At 37.7% G+C, this 18,894-nt stretch overlaps 3 protein-coding genes across 3 annotated transcripts; 1 reads left to right on the top strand and 2 right to left on the bottom strand.

The window, feature by feature from the left end:
- Nucleotides 1–1,282: 1,282 nt before the first annotated feature.
- Nucleotides 1,283–5,615, bottom strand: LOC143460073 (uncharacterized). The gene is made up of 4 exons (XM_076957442.1): nt 4,017–5,615; nt 3,798–3,942; nt 1,788–1,894; nt 1,283–1,589 (listed from the first exon to the last, which is right to left on the bottom strand). The coding sequence occupies exons 1-4, from the start codon at nt 4,266–4,268 to the stop codon at nt 1,299–1,301; spliced, it is 795 nt and encodes a 264-aa protein (XP_076813557.1). The 5' UTR covers nt 4,269–5,615; the 3' UTR covers nt 1,283–1,298.
- A 145-nt stretch (nt 5,616–5,760) lies between these two features.
- LOC143460072 (uncharacterized) lies at nt 5,761–7,952 on the bottom strand. Its single transcript, XM_076957441.1, has 5 exons — nt 7,807–7,952; nt 7,363–7,637; nt 7,128–7,272; nt 6,919–7,025; nt 5,761–6,535 (listed from the first exon to the last, which is right to left on the bottom strand). The coding sequence occupies exons 2-5, from the start codon at nt 7,612–7,614 to the stop codon at nt 6,236–6,238; spliced, it is 804 nt and encodes a 267-aa protein (XP_076813556.1). The 5' UTR covers nt 7,615–7,637; nt 7,807–7,952; the 3' UTR covers nt 5,761–6,235.
- Nucleotides 7,953–16,472: 8,520 nt separating this feature from the next.
- LOC143459527 (uncharacterized) lies at nt 16,473–18,206 on the top strand. The gene is made up of 4 exons (XM_076956730.1): nt 16,473–16,792; nt 16,933–17,077; nt 17,411–17,517; nt 17,613–18,206. Exons 1-4 carry the CDS (start codon nt 16,541–16,543, stop codon nt 17,877–17,879), a joined length of 771 nt encoding a protein of 256 aa, XP_076812845.1. The 5' UTR covers nt 16,473–16,540; the 3' UTR covers nt 17,880–18,206.
- The last annotated feature ends 688 nt before the right edge of the window (nt 18,207–18,894 follow it).

The raw sequence follows: 18,894 nt of genomic DNA, 5'->3' as shown, positions 1-18,894 counted from the left end.
ATACAAACCCAAAAGAAGGATATGTAGAATTATAATGCGATACGAGAATACCAAATTAGAATTCATAACCTTCTCTTTTACAACGACTGACAGAATAAAAAATCAAAAGAAGCAAAAAACAAGCCCAAAATTATAGAAGAAAATCACAAATGAAACACTCACGATTACAGCAGCCCCGACTGCGTACCCAAAGAAAGCACTGGACTGTAGCTAAAATGTTCATGGCCATGTCTTAAAAATGGCACCCCTAATTCTGCATGAACTATTAATTGTTATAAAATAATGAACTCCATGAATCAATGACAGGAAACATATGACGCATAGACGCGATATATAAGGTGGATTTAAAACTCAAATATCTACGGAGAGATGGTCCTTAAAATGAACCAAAATAATAACACGTTTAGCCATAGGCGTCGATTTTTGGAAAGAAAATGAAAAAAATATGGGGGCCAATTGAAAGTTGGAGGTTTCCCCAATGTGAGATCGGAAGATCTGCACAACGTTATCGTTGTTATGTGTTCATTACATGTAATGCATTATCACAATGCCTTTTATGAAGTGAACTAACCCACTGAAGACGCTATCTGAGAACATGGCAACTTCCTTCGCAAAAATCTTAGAAGCAAATTATTCTTTCGTTTTGTTAATTTAATTAGGCCTGTATATAGCTTTAATTATGTATGGGAAATAAACGTTTGGCTTTATTAAACAGTTCAAATCTTTGGAGTAAGTTTTAAGAGCAGCTTTTTGGCTTTGGTCTACTGCTAAACTGATTGCCCATCGTTAACCAGTAACCACGCAACATTACGTCGATAAAATACGACTCGTCAATACGGTAAGATACCAAGAGTTAAAACATTTTATTAATCAGAAGTTTAGTCGTCGTTTAGTTTTAGTAATCATAAGTCGATACTAAGTTACAACCAAATGACATTTTTCATTGACATTGTGTAAAAGCTGTTAACAAATTTTCAAACATCGCCAAAACTATTTTCGTAATGTTTTTGCCATCATCCGTTATTGTGATCCGTTGGTAGTTGATCAACTGAGTGAAAGTTCATTTGAGTGACACATTGGTAAGTACTGTTCAAACTACAGTAATGGGTTAGGGTTAATTATGTCACTCGAATGGATAATTTATGTCATAATTATGTCACTCAACTACTGTCACTCAGATGATATACAACCGATGCATCAGTTCTCAAAGGCCAAACGTTGAACGATTTAACCGCCCGAGCCCCCCCCTCCCCCCCGGAATCGACGCCTATGCGTTTGGCCATACTTTAGTTGTCATTTCATTTAATCAAAAAACGTTGGAAGAAATCTTGACACAACCTCCAACGCCCATTTGCACACAACTTGTAGATCCCATACACTCCCATACAGCCTAATATGGATAAAGTGACAAACATTTCGCGTTGAATTCGAATAGTAGCAGGATGAGTTTTCATTAGTTTAGCGATCAATGTTGCTCCTTTGTTTTCGTGAGGAAATTCCTTCTCGGGAATTTCTTTTCCAAGGAACTTGCACAGAGGTTCCCAGCCTTCGCTGATGCGATAAACCAGCAACCTGTCTTTTGGTGCGTTCTGCAAAGAGCATTAAATATTGGGATTATATTCTGCTAGAATGGGAAACAGAAAAATAAAAACATCCTCACTGAATATAGTCATTTATATACGATATAGGCTACCAGCACGCCATAAATATATAAAATAAGTCGAGTGAAACGATGATATATAGTTTACTTATAATTGCGTTTTTCCCTGAAGTTTGTTTATCTTTACCTGTAAACAGTACGTTTGATGCGTCTTAAATACTCGTATATCCACCATCTTGCTACGAATGGAATAGTCGAAGGGATGCCGTATACTTATTCCAGGGCTTAATGCAACTGCAACAAACAACGAAATTCAAAGGTTTTAACCAAAGTGTCCCATCCGAAGAACGCATTTAGTTGTTTGGTTATAAATAATACAAAACATTCTAGAATGGTTTTCCCTTATTTCTGTATACGCGCTCTAAAAACAAACATTGTATACGAATAGTCTAAAATAACAAACATTATATGCGACTAGTTAAGCATAGTATGGTTAACTAGTCGCACTTTTTCTGGACAGGAGTTATTCACTGATTCATGCTAATTAGTTGTATGAACTGTATGTAGAATAGGGAAGTTGTGTAAATCGAACTTTTGTGTGAATTGGTCCCCTCCTGTTTTGAGATTACTTTTGTAGCGGAGATGATCCTCGCCTGCCACTGGCTAGTTACAACCAAAGAGGTGTGGTCAGTTCACATTTCAAAGGTTGTAAGCAGTTGTGCGTTTACGAAGTTGTAATCTTTGGTTTGCTTCCGCAGGTATTGAATTTTACTTGTACTTCATGAAGACGTGGTTATAGTTTGAGTTGTTCTAGTTGTCTAAATGAGTTTCATATCTATTGGTCGTGAAATCTTCCTCAGCTAGAATTCTTGTCTTATTAAACTTACATTCAGCTAAACACAATATGTGTATATTAATATTTATTTAATTGACATCGTAATACTGTATATTCCAATTCCACTAAAGACTAGAATAACATCACGAGATACAGACTTGAGTACTAGGCAGATGAAAGTCCAAGTTAGAATAGAAGAGGTGATACAGGTGAACGTTTGTACTTGTACCATGAAAATCGAGCACATCATTCCATAAGACAGGAAATTGTATAAGCCTGCATTTTATTACTGTCGACACATTTACAGAAGCTTGAGCCTTGTGACTATACCATAAACACAATTTCTCAAGTAACATAATTTAAACTAAAGTGCTTATTTATACGACGTACATGTTTCTATAACTTCTACGTCATAAAGTGTTCGGTGGAAGTAACTTTTTATTTGTGGTACTGACTATGGTGATAGCTGCGACAAGCGGAGCGCTACACTTTCACATAGCGCGATGCTCAAACGCTCACATGTTAAGACATCTTCACAATACGAAGAAAAAGTTGTGTTCTCTGTTGGCAAACCGCTAAGATATTAAGTTCTCGAAAGCAACAAAAAAATGAAAGGTATGAGAACTTGTGAGGCATAGGACAGGTGTATAAGTTACGGAGCGAAAAACTGCAAAGAAATGCACAAACAAATATGAGGCAGTTTGTTTTTTAAAAGAAAGGAAACGTTTTATGCATTTTAGACCATGTAAATTCAAAAATTTCCAGGTGAACATGCCCTCGGACCCCCTTAGGATGCATTGCTCCCTCTCTTGTAATTCTGGAACCTGCAAGCTTGAGTCGCGCCATATCTCGCCTCGGGCCTGCCAAAGCTAAGGCCACCACTGAGTAAACATACTATCATTTGTGACATTCCTTTGCTGAAAATAACCATTAACTGCTAATAATCACCTACCTATGGAAACGTATTTCATCCAAAACGCGTTAACCTACTACTACTAACTATCATTTGTACCTAATACAAACCTCAGTCATCTAATCTAGCATGTTGTTTTAACAATATGACGTCATCATGACGGTTATCTTCTTCATAGAAGAGGCCAAACTTGCGATACATTTTCAGTCGTAACTGCTTAACCGCAACATATTATTAAAAATTCTTTCTCCGGTACGGCAACTAACAAATACTGGCAACTGCTCTTTGATTTAAGACCAACCTGTTTTTGGACCTGCAGTTTATAGGATTAAAATAGCTTATGCAAAAAATGAGATACATACGCAAGCATTATTGTTGAAAACCTAAACTATTTCATAGTAATTCTAAGTGCATTAGTAGCCTACTGTATAATAATTTGTATTTCTTACATGTAAGCTGAGAAGATCGAAAAAGTTTCCATCCAGTAGGGGAAAGAACTTGCATCAGTTGAAAGATCAAGTTACTTTTTGCTTCACGTATCTGCCCGTGCCAGCTTTTGCACCAACTTTCTTCGTCGCGGACTGTCAGTATTATCTAAAACGATTTTCTGTTTTGATTTTTTAGTTGTTACTTCTCGAAACTTTAAAAGCAGGTAGCCTATTTGTAACCTTGCAGTCTGGAAACACGCTACTAATTTCTTCCCAGAATATACAAGCTGGAAAATCTGTGACGGCATCTACGTCTTCATACATCGCCTTAAAATCTTCGATACAGCCACCAGCGGTGAAGATTTTGTTCCACTGGTTGCCATGATACCAAAAATGATCGACAGAATCATACACTTTGTAACCTAGCTCTATGAGTGCAGCCTGCATTGACTTCGTACCAGTTTTTGCATACCCAGCTACTACAACTTTCATTTTTGCAGTAATCTTAAGATAAACATCTGCCGTTATATGGTTTATGGATTCACATAATCGTTTGTCTGAGACAACGCCACCAGCCACGAAACTCGCGATCAATTCGTTAGAAATTAATCAGACAAAGTTTGTCGAAATCGACAAATCATGACATTACGTTTTATCACAAAAGTGCTGTATATCATACTAACTAATGTATTGAAGCAAATCGTTTTATTTAGCAGTATGTAAAAAGTTCTACTAGTATAAGCAGCAAAGTTATGCCGTAATTTTAAGGAAGAAATTTGAACAGTTATCTAGCCACACATTTCAACTGCTCTGGTACATTAACCTTTTTCAATAAACTATCCAGTTGCATTCTGAGCATGAAGCTGCCTACATTTATCCATTCGCAAATACATTGAAGTCCAACTACTTTGATACAACCAGTTACATACATTCACCTGCTGCTACTGAGGCGATATGAAGTACGGTAAGCTAATACTTAGTGGGCTGTGTAGACATAGCATATATTTAGTTTTGTTTGCTTTAAGACAATTGAAGCAAGCTTTAAAATCTAAATTTATATGTCCGCAGGTTATTCGAACTGCGTAGTCGCAAAACTTGTTTGTGACAAAATCAAAAACATACGTAACGACTAACTCAGCTTCTGACCTGGTTTCCAAAGAAACCATTCGGTAAAGCTAATCGTCATCAGCAACGTTAACAACTTCTTTGGTTGATCACAATTGTTAAAGGGTAGCCTAAATACTCGGCTTTATTAGCTGAAACTTTAATCCATAATCTACCGGCAGCTACCTAGCTTATTATATGTCTCAATGAGTAACTTGCAGTAGCCTACTTAAGATGCCTCATTTTCCGTTTTGCAATTATTCACGCAAACCTTAACTTCTAAATTAAGCAGGTGGATTCTTTCATAATAATGCTAATCAAGTTCTAATTGTAATATACGTATTGTGCCGTACATTTTTGTTTTGAGGTATGATACAACAGTGATAGCCTAACCGTTGTCGTTTCAACCGACTTAAAAACACATGCTCTCGTGCAGTCGTGCCGGACCGACGAAAACAAAGGTCTAAAACACAAATTACTTCCAAAATCCTAAAAACGTGCAAGATGTTGAATATAAATAGCTCTACGACGATGGATTTTTCGCATGAAAACCAGATACAAAATAACTTGCTATTATATTATACCCAAAATTAGATAAAAGTAAACAGCCTACACTCTTTGAAGTCTATCTCACATTCCTACAAAAACCAAATGTCAAAAGCAGAATTTTTTTCATACTCATTTTACATGCTTTCAATCCAGTTTTAGTTAGGTTCTGCTTTGTAACCAGCTAACTGCTACGGTAATTGCTTTCACACAAAGGAAGCATACAGACGCCTTTTGAGACGTCTCTCCGGGTCACGGTATTGCCGTTATTCACCAATAAAATAATACTAAGTTAGCCATAGATCAGGAACAACTCAACAACAATATAGCACAATGTCCTTTTCGTTGCGCTATATTTCAACTTGACGGTCGGCCTTTCAGTTTAACAGCAGAAAGTTCGTTAATGTAACTTCAAAGAACACTTCCCTTACACCGCTTAAGCTATAGTTGAGCATCACAGCACGTTAACTAAGCTGACAGTGTTGTTGTGTTATAGAATCACTTCAAAACGAGTACCGCTTTCAATATCACTGCAAAAAGTAGACTGAGCTATGTACGTTGTGGTGACAACTTTACATTATACGGAAGCAATTGAAACGCGACGCTTACTAAACAAGAACCAAAGTATAACAAAGCGTTTGATAGTATACAAACGAAGTGCATCACTCATAATAGTATCATTAGGTCTGCATAACATCTCCATAGAAATATGGGCTAATAATAATTTAACACAGGACAATAAAATCGACACAGAAGAAAGAAAACCACTCAATGATACAACAGCAAACCAGGTAGGCTGGATAAAACGTTCACCACCATTTGAGCTTACTGAAAGCATCAAAAAGACTTGGAAACAGCCCCCATTTTTCTGACGTATACAGCTTGTAGGCGCTGAACGCTCCCAGACCCACAAGAACTGACAAACTGACGAGCATTTCTCGTTGCATTCGAATTAAGGAAGGGTGAGTTTTCATCAGTTTTGCTACAATTGTTGCCCCTTTGTTCTGATGAGGAAAAGCTTTGTTGGGAATTTCTTTACCAAGAAATTTACACAGAGGTTCCCAGCCTTCATTGATATGATAAACCAACAACCTATCTTTTGGTGCATGCTGTATAAAATAGTTAATGAAAATTTAAACATGAAACAAGTTAGACATTTGTAAGTTATAAATTATATGCGTACTCTAACACTACGTTTCAAAGTGGGGAGTTTTGACGACTTTTCGCCATTATTTGGGTAAATTTTGCTATGACCGAAGGGTTGCGCTTGTCGTAAAAAATATTTTCTGGATACAACTTGAAAAGATTAAAAGTATCCGCAATTAACTAAACAACTAGGCTACGTATATAAGTGGATATAAACCTTGAATGTGCTTTGCCTCGTTTCAACCATAATATCATTTAATCTATGCTAAAAACAACCTATAAATTATGAAAACGGATGTAAAACACTATTTATTGCAAATAGTGTTTTCATAAAGTCCTTTATTACCTGCAAGCAGTAAGTTTGATGGCGACGAAACGGTTGTACATTCACCATTTTGTTGCGAATTTCGTAATCAAACGGGTGCCTTAGGCATATGCCGTAGCAACATGCAACTACAGAATACAAAAGTATTATTCATGAAAAAAAAACGTTAACCAGTTTTGTACTAATGCTTATACAAACATTACATACAACTGTTCGGCGCTATTTCTTACATAGCAATTGCAAAAATCGAAAAAACTTCCATCCGGTTGGTGAAAGAATTTGCATCAGTTGAAACGTTCGGTTATTTTTCATTTCAGATATTTGAGCAGTCTGGCTTTTGCACCAACTATCTTCATCACGGACTGTAAGAATTATCTAAAAAATAGCAAACGTCAATGTGCGAGGTTCTTTTAGTGTTATGTGAAATGTTCGAAAGCAAGTATACTGTACTGTGTATATGCGTACCTTGCATTCCGGAAAAACGCTGCTAATTTCTTCCCAAAATAAACAAGCTGGAAAATCTGTAACTGCATCAATATTTTCATACATCGCCTTAAAATCTTCGATACAGCCACCAGTGGTAAAGATTTTCATCCATTGATTGCCATGATACCAAAAGTGATCGACAGAATCATACACTTTGTAATCTAGCTCTATGAGTGCAGCCTGCATTGACTTCGTACCAGTCTTTGCGAAACCGGCCACAACAACTTTCATGTCCACAAAGTTCTTACTAAAACCTGTCAAATGGTTTGTTAAAATGGATATTTATCTCAAGTAGTAGTGCAAAGTTATTTGTGACCACTCAGGTCTTAATCAAAGGCAATGCATTGTAGAGATCAAATAATGAATTTAACACAAGACGATACCCTACCAAATACAGCGTAACATGGAATGGAAAATCTTTACCTGATCATTTTTTTGTTAATAATCCCTAATTAATCGTAAAAATAACAGTTTCTTCAATGATTTTGATTGTAGGGGAATCTATAAGTAATACATTTTATTAGCGTTAAATCAAAGAGTAGTTGTCAGTTAACATACTGGGAAAAGGATTTTTAATAATCTAGTGGTTTAGCAGTCATTGGCTAAAATTGTATTGCAAATTTCACCTATTATGACAGAGACCGCAGTCATTATGACGTCACAATATAAAACCGATTTGCCTGATGTTTGTATTAGGTATGGTAGGCTAGCTAACGCGTTTGGAAGGAATACGTCTCCATAGGTAGGTGAATAACAGCAGGGAATATTTATTTTAAGCATTGGAACGTCACAGATGGCAGCACATAACCTGGTAAAGTATTCTTGTTTTACCGCAGTTACCTGTAGCCTACTGGTTTAGTGTAGAGACAATAGCCATAACTGAACTGTACTGTACGCTAGCATCTAGCCTACATTTACCAGTGAAAATACACCAACGTTTAGCTAGTTGAGGCTTATTTAAGGCAGCAAAATGTTCCTGTTATAAATTTAAGTTCGCTATGATAATACCTATTACTCTACTTGTCTGTCACAGAATAAATTCTATTTATACTTCATCCATATACCTGACTCATCTCAATTGTTTCTTTTATTGTGACGTAATCAGAATCGCCTTTTTTATCATTATGAAGCGATGAATTTGCGTTTTTGTCACTTATTTATGGCAATAACTGCTTCACCATTACATATTAGTACAAATCCTTTCACTAGCATATTTACAGACGATTACTCTTTGATATAAGGCCAACTTGCTTTTGGACAGTCGTTTTAAAACGTTATCTTTGTTGTTGAACGACAAAGTCAGCACTTCACATAACGAGTGTGCTTGCGGTGAACATTTCGCCAACAGTCATTGCCAAAAGGGAAAAAACTCTTTAGAAAATCATAAACCAACGCTAGTAGCTGTTTGTGTGAATGGTACAATCGTGTACAGATTAATGTTTATGACCAAATTCAAAAAATAACTGTAGGCCTAAACGTAGCCTAGCAAAATAGCAGACCTGATCGTAAACTGCACTGAAGGCAAAAATTGCACACTTCGCTTTCTAACGTGTACTGGTGCAACCGTTTTGTAGCATCAGTAGCTAACCAAGCTAACCTGTCCCAGCTCACAACCTAAGCAAAGAAATGCTATTCGCAAACAAAAACATAAGAAACAGATCTCGTCCCAGCTATGTTTCCTTTTACTCTTCGTTCCTTTCCCCATGAGTTCCCGATGAATCAATAACGAACACTGGGGATGGGCCGATACGAACCCAAACCCGAATAGATTCGCCGAATATCGCCTTTATGGAAGATTCGGGCGAACACGAATACCAACAATGGCGAACCCGAATACAATATTACTTATAAATTTACTGACTTTCGTAAAAAATGATGATTTAGTTTCCCGACAATGCTATACTAGAGTCAGCAGTAGGCCTACTTACAATGAAGGTCGTTTTCCGAACGATTTTGTTTTTTCGATCGTTTTTTAAACACTATTTTTCCAAAGTGAGCGATTTGTTTATCGATTACGTCATTTTAGAAGCAAGACTTGACAACTTTTGGTGGAAATTTTATTGTTTGGTTCTAATACGAATAGATTCGAGATTCGTTCGTGTCGACCTTCATGATATTCGGGTTCGCACGAACCCGAATAATCTTCCTCGCGGCACATCCCTAATGAATATACATTTTCTTATACTTTCTACGCTAGTAGACTTCAATTAGCATAGTTTTATTGGAAATGTTTCTGAATATTGCGACCAGGGACTATAACTGCTTAATAGTGGGTATAAATGAAAGAACATCATGGAAATATACTATTTAACTTAAAGGGGCAAATTCAAAAGCAATTTAATCTTATATGAAAGAACACTGCTCACAGAAAATTCTGGTAAAATAGTTCTTTCGTAGGTAATTATAAGCAAAAGAAAATAGTAAAATTGACCTTAAGTGTGACGTAGATGAAGGTTGTTGTGATGTCATAGGTAATTAATCATACACAATATGCGCAAATTCATAAATTTAGCAGTACTTTCTGTATATCATGTATGTAACTGTTACAGAAGCTGCCAATAACTTGATTGATAGGTGACAGCCTATACCCCAACCACGGCGACCAGTACAGTACCAGTTTGACGGGTAGCCTGTGCCGTTCAAAGGATAACGTAACTTCATGGACGCAAATGATTGGGCTACCAGATTTTTTATGTTAACAATCGTAATGTATTCAATTCCAATGCTTCACGTTGCTATTTTTTCACATGACACCTAGTTGGACATAGATTGAACTCCTATGATCCACACTTCTTACTTCAATTGACTACTGCGCAAGGAGAGCAATAGGGGCAGCATGTTTCCAAGCACCTTCACTAATCTATGACATAACAAGAGCCTTCATCTACGTCACAATGATGGCCAAACACTGATACGTTTTGCGATTTTCTTTTGCCGACAAATACCTAACCACGAATTATTTTTCAAAAATACTTTACCAGAATGTTCAGTTGTTGTTCAAAATGTTCACGTTTGAACGTTCAAAAATACATGTTAATTAATCCTTAATAGTTAATACTAATTTTAGCATTTGTTGATCTTTTTTAATCTAGAAATGTCAAGTAAAATTGCAAGCGATTAACGTCACGTATGTTTTGACCTGGAGTAACCTTTACCGGGGGATAATAGCGGTAAACATTGCATTTGCAGCAACATCTTTTATACAAAAAGTACCGGTACCGAACTACTTTTTTTAAATAGTACCGAATACCGGAACCATCGGTACATTTTTTGCCAAGTACCGGTACTTTGAATGTACCGACTGCCCAACTCTGGTAACATCAAAGTGCAGCTTGCATTGCCTTCGTCATTTGAAATTGAGTGGTTACTTTCAGGTGTAGTTTATAGTCTGTATTAACCGTAACCTGCCCACGTTATTGCCCTACTAATAAATATAATGATTGCTGTTTAGTTACCTAGTGTAAAGCTATCCCCTGTTTCAAATAGTAAAGCTCAATGATCGTATTAGTTGAAGTTATTAATCAAGCAAATAAAATCTGTGACGAAACGATATAGCAGTGGATCACAACCTACCAACTCATACCGAGTTGCAGAAAATTGCACAAATGTTTTGGCGTACGGTAACTTCTCAACTGTCATAAACTAAAACCGAATCTGTTGGAAATTTGTAACTCAGGGCTTAAGAATCGCAGTTGTTTTATGAACAAAAAACTACATGATTATTATCTGTGAGCAAGCTTCCCGGTGTGTTGTCATCTATCAATGAAATGTTCATTGCATGTTGTCCATGACGCCTCACTTGTAGGGATCACGTGAAATGACCGTGAACAAATTCACCGGCGACAACTGGTAGTGGTCAACTGACCGGCAACAAATTGGCCAGCGATCAAATTAACCGTGACGTAAATTGGCCAGCGATGAAATTAACCGTCGATAAATTGGCCGGCGATCAAATTAACCGGCGACAAATTGGCCGTCAAAAGGTCAAAATTCTAATTCACTATCTAGTCGCGCATCAGCTTTAATCCCAGCCAATTTAGTATGTGTATTGCAGTCAAGGTTGCCACTCGTAGGGTTTGTTGGCCCCTTGTAGGGTGTAGGGCCTCCTGCCAAAAGGAGAAAATACAAGGATTTGGATGCGCGACTTCAAACCATCGTTGAAGATTTTGCAAACCGTGACATATTAGATTTTCTCAGAGGCATCGCCCACAACCTACAATTTGCGCAATAAACTTCCTTATTTGTCAAATAACAGTTTGTGTAAATTTTAGTGCCCTTATTAAGTTATTATGTAGTGTCATATGTGTTTTGCAGTGAACTTCTTTTAATGTTGTTACTCGTATTTCTCGTATTTCCGGAAATATTTCTGTTTATTTCAATAAATGTTTCAATGTGTATTGAAATGAAAAAAAATTTTTGTTAAAAACAAAGGAAATAGTTACAAACAAATATTTACTTTACATATCATATACTACCATCAACTTAAACACAATAATTCAGCACTTGCACGGTCAATTTACCTCCCGGTCAATTTTCATTCCGGTCAGTCTGTTCCCGGTTAGTTTGTTCGCGGTCAATTTACATCACGGTCAGTTGTCCCCGGTGAGTTTGTTCGCGGTCGATTTCCCGCGGTCAAATGTCATGGAACCTCACTTGTATGACGGTAGGGGGATACAAAAATATGTTAAAATAATCAAATCCATGAGCTGCGGAACTCACATTCTGAGCTTATGTCGTAAATGTGTTGTTTCTTGGACACAGCAAATTTGTGCTATGTTTATAATTAGTCAATTCACACACGCAATGATCAAACTCAAATACCAACTGATACAGTAGGGATCACGAGAAGTGACCGTGAACAAACTCACCGGCGACAACTGGTAGTGGACAACTGACCGGCAACAAATTGGCCGGCGATCAAATTAACCGTGACGTAAATTGGCCGGCGATGAAATTAACCGTCGATAAATTGGCCGGCGATCAAATTAACCGGCGACAAATTGGCCGTCAAAAGGTCAAAATTCTAATTCACTATCTAGTCGCGCATCAGCTTTAATCCCAGCCAATTAAGTATGTGTATTACAGTCAAGGTTGACTGATTTGTCAAATAACAGTTTGTGTAAATTTTAGTGCCCTTATTATGTAGTGTCATATGTGTTTTGCAGTGAACTTCTTTTAATGTTGTTACTCGTATTTCTCGTATTTCCGGAAATATTTATGTTTATTTCAATAAATGTTTCAATGTGTATTGAAATAAAAAAAAATTTTGTTAAAAGCAAAGGAAATAGTTACAAACAAATATTTACTTTACATATCATATACTACCATCAACTTAAACACAATAATTCAGCACTTGCACGGTCAATTTACCTCCCGGTCAATTTTCATTCCGGTCAATTTGTTCCCGGTTAGTTTGTTCGCGGTCAATTTACATCACAGTCAGTTTGTTCGCGGTCATTTTCCCGCGGTCATATGTCGTGGAACCGATACAGTAGCAGGTTAACATTAACCCAGAGAACTCCAGAATATGTGTGAAACATGACTCCAATGCCCACTTCAATAAACCTTCCAGAAGCCATACACACCAAGAGTCATAACAAATAAAAAAGTGTTGAGTATTTCACGTTGCATTCTGATACTTGCCTGATGATTTCTCATTAGTTTGTTTATAACAGATCTTCGTTGGGATAAACCTTGTTGGGAATCTCTTTTCCAAGGAACTTACAGAGAGGCTTCCATTGTTGGTTAACGTCATACAGTAATAATTTAATCTATCTTTTGGGGCATTCTGTTTAGTGAAGCAAAGGTAAACATCACGGCACTGCGAGGTTTTGATGAGAAGCATAAGTAGTAGGTACTACTACTACATAGAGAAAGTAGGTTATACCTGCAAACAATAGGCTTGGTGCTTTCTGAAAACGCGCTGTTCCATCACTTCCGTGCGTGACTTTACATCAAAGGGGTGTCTTTGGATAATTCCACCACAAGATGCGTCTTTAACACTAGAAGGACGGGGCGCGTCAATTGACGCATTTTCAACCTAAGTGCATCTATAGCTTTTAAGTTGTGCATCGCAAAACCGTGATATTTCCTGACTTTTCCTACATTAGTGTTAGGTAACTAACCCATGAATATGAAGTTTTTATTTTACCGGTAGAGATAATTAACGTGGTCACTACCTAGAACAGGGGTGGGCAACATACGGCCCGCGGGCCGGATCCGGCCCGCGACGGGATTTTGAGCGGCCCGCAGACAGTTTCCGGTCTTACATGATAATGTGGCCTGCGGCCACATTCTGCCGCAATCCCTGTATTGCGTCACTGAATAAGTCCAACCTGAGAAAGATGGCCATAAATCTACTTGTTCTGTTCGGGTCTACATACATTTATGAGCAAACATTTTCGACCATGAACATTAATAAGACAAAGCTGCGTTCCAATCTATTCAGGAATCCGGCCCGCCAAGTACTTCATTTTCTCATATCAGGCCCGCCGACCGAAGAAGTTGCCCGCCCCTGACCTAGAAGGACGGGGTGCGTCAATTGACGCATTGTTACTTCACAGTACAAAAACCAGTTCTCGCGATAGAGAGCATTGTTTTCTTTCTGCTGATAATTACAGGTTTATCGAATTAGGTCACAGCTGCCAACACAGAGGTGTGACAAACGTGTCGACAAACTATGCAAGTCGACTTTTCCGCAAAACAGAGTAGTTTCGTCACAAGCGCAGCCTAATTTCGGAATTTTTGAAGTTTATCGAAGCGTAAGTGTAGTAAGAGTTTCTTAGTTAGATAAATTAGATGAATTCGTCGGCTTGGTGGTTGCTCGTGGCGTGATAGGAGGGCGCAACTTCCCTGTGAAGAGTTTGTGGGGGAGGTCGTGGGGATGTCCGATGTTTTCCCAAACCATGGCAAGAGACAGGCTTCTGGAGCTCATACGATTCCTTCGCTTCGATCTGAAGACGGAAAGGCGTAGGAATCTATTGCATGATAAATTTGCACTCGCTTCACAACTTTGGAACAGTTTTATATCAAACTGCCAAAAAGCATTCATTCCACAGTGGAAGATAACTGTGGATGAGCAACTATTGCCGTGTAAGGCACGCTGCAAGTTCATCCAATATATGGCCAATAAACCAGACAAGTTTGGTCTAAAGTTCTGGCTGGCAGTTGACGTTGAAAATAAATATTTATTCAACGGTTTTCCTTACGTTGGAAAAGATGACGCAAGGAGCCCCCACGTGAGTGTGCCCACCGACGTTGTACTGAAACTCATGGCTCCGCTTTTTCAAGGAGGTTACAATGTCATTTGCGATAATTTTTTCACCTCACTTGACCTGGCGTTGCGACTTGCGGAAAAGAAGTGCAGCCTCGTAGGGACAATGCGCCAGAACAGGAGAGAAGTCCCGGAAGAGTGCAAGAAGAAAAAGGAATTGTGTGAAACAGAAGTGTTTAGGCACGAGTGCTTGTATTTTCAATGCGATTGATTTTGTTAATTAAAATGCACAAAGCGGACATGCGATAGAAGTAGTTTTTTTCGGAGCAACAGCACAGTTTTCTCAACAAAAAACGTTAGATTTGCGCCGTTTTGACCTTTTGCGCCAATTGACACACTCCGTCCTTCTAGGTATACAAAAACTGCCGTCCTTCTAGTGTTAAAGAAGTAAAATACCGGCATTCGCGACACAACAGAAAACTGCAAAAAGTAGTAGGCATACTGTAAATTAACCTCAAGACTATAGCATACAGTATCCTTCAACTTTTTCATAAGTTTTTTTAAATGAACTGTTGCTTACAGATTAGTTCACACAGTCGAAAGAACTTACACCCGGTAGGTGAAAGAACTTGAATAAATTGAAAAATCCAATTCTTCTTCAGTTGAAATATTTGGGAACGTCAACTCCTGTACCAACTTTCTTCATCGCGAACTGTGAGAATGATTTGCATTAACCATAACTTAATTGTTACGAGAGGTAAAGTAACATTACCTTTTTGGTGTTGAAGATATTGAATGGGCATACATAATTTGCATTCCGGGAAAGCTTTGCTGATTTCTTCCCAGAAGAGAAACGATGGCGCATCTGCAATAGCGATCGCCGTGATACCAGAAATGATCCACAAAGTCGTAGACTTTGTAATCTAACTCCATGAGCGCTGCCACCGTTGCTTTGGTTCCAGTTTTAGAAAAGCCAGCTACTATAACCTTCATTTTTCTGCTGTTCTCTGTAAGGCATACCTTGAAAAACACCACAAAAGCCTTCATCACCAAACGTCTAGCCTAACTGTTGCTTAGGAAAATTGCACATCTCTCTCTACCCTGCTCGAGATTTCTCTACTTCAAATACCTTACGCCGAAAAAACAAGTAGGTCTGACATAAGTTATAATCAATGAGTTTTCAGAAAATATTTCAACCAAAAACTATTATTTCCAGAGCTTAAGCAAATTATCAATTTTCAAACACCCATATCCGTGTATCTCACGACACCTAGTCAATGCTGTGTCTTAACGTACTGACATTATCATGGCGTAGGTTAACAGGTTGTTTCAAACCACATGCTTGCAAGAAGCGGATAATTATTGTGGGTGGATCATGTTGCATCTGTACCATAAGGTGTCAAAGGTATATTCTGCAGCGTACGTGTAAACACGGATATATCAACAAGCGCTAGTTATGAGCATGCAGCTACCTTCACAGGAATACAAAACATGTCGTTGGAAGTTTGAAAAAAAAACAGACTCACGCAAGCGTTAAGTCCACGCACTAAACTGATCACTCGAGAGTTTACTAGTTCGGCGGAAATCAATACGTTTCGCCCAGTTTCCGGCATATGCTACAGCAATGCGTCAAATATTTATCTGGAGCTAGCGAACAACTCAGCACTTGTTTACACACCCGCAGGGTAAACATGACAGCGCAGTGGTACAACGATTAGGCTAAATTAACCAGACTTTGTACAGAAGTCTTTCAATCAAAAACACAATAGAGTAGTTAGTGTCTTGGTTCAGGCACTAGAAACTAAATAGTTTTAATTACAAATTTGAATCCTTGTGAAATGATAATGTTGTGCAGTATGGTAGAGACTTAAACCGAGTATTATTTTGTATTGTTTATTGTCAGCAGGCTTGTCTTGTAAAGTCGAAACCTTTAAACATAAAAGTATGAAAGTGATTATTGCAGGCTTTTCTAAAACTGGCACAAAGTCAATGACTGCAGCCATGCTGGAACTTGGGTACAACGTGTACGATTACATCGACCACTTCTGGTATCACTACGATGAGTGGAACGAAATATTTACTTCTGGTAGTAACCTCCAAAAATTTAAGCAAATGTATGAAGATGTCGATGTTGTGATAGATACCCCGGCTTTTTTGTTTTGGGAAAACATCTCGCAAGAATTTCCTGATGCAAAAGTAATGTTATGTCGACATTAATAACACTATCTTAGACTAAAAGGAACCATACGAACTTTGATGACAAATTAAAAGCGAAGGGCCGGAGGTGATTGCTCCTTTAACGTACTTTAAACATAATATTACCAAATTATTTGCAGATAATTTTAACCGTTCGAAACGAAAATTCGTGGTACCAAAGCTGGAGCAGTCAGATTGCACAAGTCAGAAAAAACTACCTTTTCTCGTTACTGTCATTAATCACCCCGACTGGTCGGAAATTATTCAAGCACAACACAAATTATGGTAAAACCAGCAGTACTAACAGATTTTCTGTGCTAGTTTAACTGAGGTTGCAAGCAAGTTTAAGACTTGAAGGCAATAAGTTGATTTTTGTTCTGAATGTTTTATTGTTTCTGAGAACAAAGTGTTGGAGACTATGATAGAAAACGTTAAATATTAACTAATAACTCGAAGGGCATTACTTCCGTACAACCGTTATATATGTTTGTGCAATGAAGATCATTTACCACTAAGTGTTGTGGAAACTTGAATGTCTGGGTTTAAGATTGTTTTCTCTATTCTCGGGCCTTTTGCACGCTCTGCTTACTTTTTTACGCTACTTGTTTCTATTTACAGCTGGCGTCATGACTGGTCATGCATCACAGAACCCTTTTACTGTAAGACCAAGCAATGAAACTATAATGCGAAGACACTTTCGTCAACACCAAGCATATTGTTTGCAGGTGATGCCAAACAACCTTAACTGAGATTCAATTTATTTTGTTAAATCAAGGATGTTCGAGTCAAATAATTACAAGCTGTTGCGTTTGCTGTGTAGAACGCTCCCCGCGATAAACTCTTGGTTTATAACGTAGAAGAAGGTTGGGAACCATTATGCAATTTCCTTGGAAAAAAAGTTCCGGAAAAACCCTTTCCCTGGGAAAACGTGGGGGGAGTTATTGTGGATGAATTGATGAAAAAACACCCTGCATTTCTTCAAATGAAAAAAGAGTTTTTGATTGAACTAGGCCTTTTACTCGGTTTAGGTTGCTTTGGTGTGTACAGGCTGTTTAGAAGTGGACTTTTCGGAAAACTTCTCAAGTAGTGTAATAAATTTCACCGAAAGGTGAGTGGGCTGCTGACCTTTATAGGCTAGAATGCTCATGCTAAACTTCCTTTAAACTATAGGACAATAAATTGACAAGAAAATTACAACAAATTGCATTACTTTTCAACTAGTAGTTGTCAACAAGCAAACTTGGTCTTGTCACGGAACCCATACAAGAATTTCCAACCTCTTTAATAGAAACCTTGAGTGAATGTCAGTCGATTTTTGAAAGCTTGCTAATGTGGTTGCATTGATCAGACAATTCCTTATATCGCTTTAATTACGAAAAGAGTTGAATAAAATATTAAAAAATTCAATATTAAAGGTGTTTGATTGACTTCAAGGAGGTTACTATTCGTATTGAATACGTATTTCACCAAATGAACAATGGTTTAGTACTGGGGTGTCCAACCTTTTTGGCCAAAGGGCCACATGCGATTTACGACTGATTGCTCTGACGTTTTTGTACATTTCTCTAAAACCTTCCAACATGGCCTCCAGCATTGAGTAATTTCTTCCAATATTTGTCATTATATACTGTACTTTATACTCGAAATCCTTAAGGGCGGCCACCGTTGATTTGGTGCCCGTTTTGAAAAAACCAGCAACTAAAACTTTCATTACCTTTAATAAAATTTTGTTTAAGTATCAAATTTTGTATACGGGTCAATTTTAATGCAATCATTTTGCGATAGCCTAACGATGTCGAGTTTAATTCGCATCTTTCCAACAGTTACATCTATGACTTTGGCATTATTAACTATTTAATGGAAATTTCACAAAAATTAAGCCCTTAGCGTAATAGGTGTGCTAAAGACCGGCAGTTTTTGATACGTCACGAGTCACGAATTGTTTTCCAGATGCTTGAATTTTACTTTCGGATCTTGCAATTCAGTTGTTGACCGGACTTAAATTCTCCTTAATGACGTTCAGATAAATTACCTCGCTTGAACTGATGTGCCATATATATTCTGATGTAATGTTTGCAATCTTTCCTTTTCACGTGATCGAA

This window comes from Clavelina lepadiformis, chromosome 5 (assembly GCF_947623445.1).
Source record: "Clavelina lepadiformis chromosome 5, kaClaLepa1.1, whole genome shotgun sequence".
Lineage (NCBI taxonomy): Eukaryota > Metazoa > Chordata > Ascidiacea > Aplousobranchia > Clavelinidae > Clavelina > Clavelina lepadiformis.
Note: the sequence above shows the minus strand (reverse complement) of the source record. Positions and strands in the feature narration are given on the sequence as shown.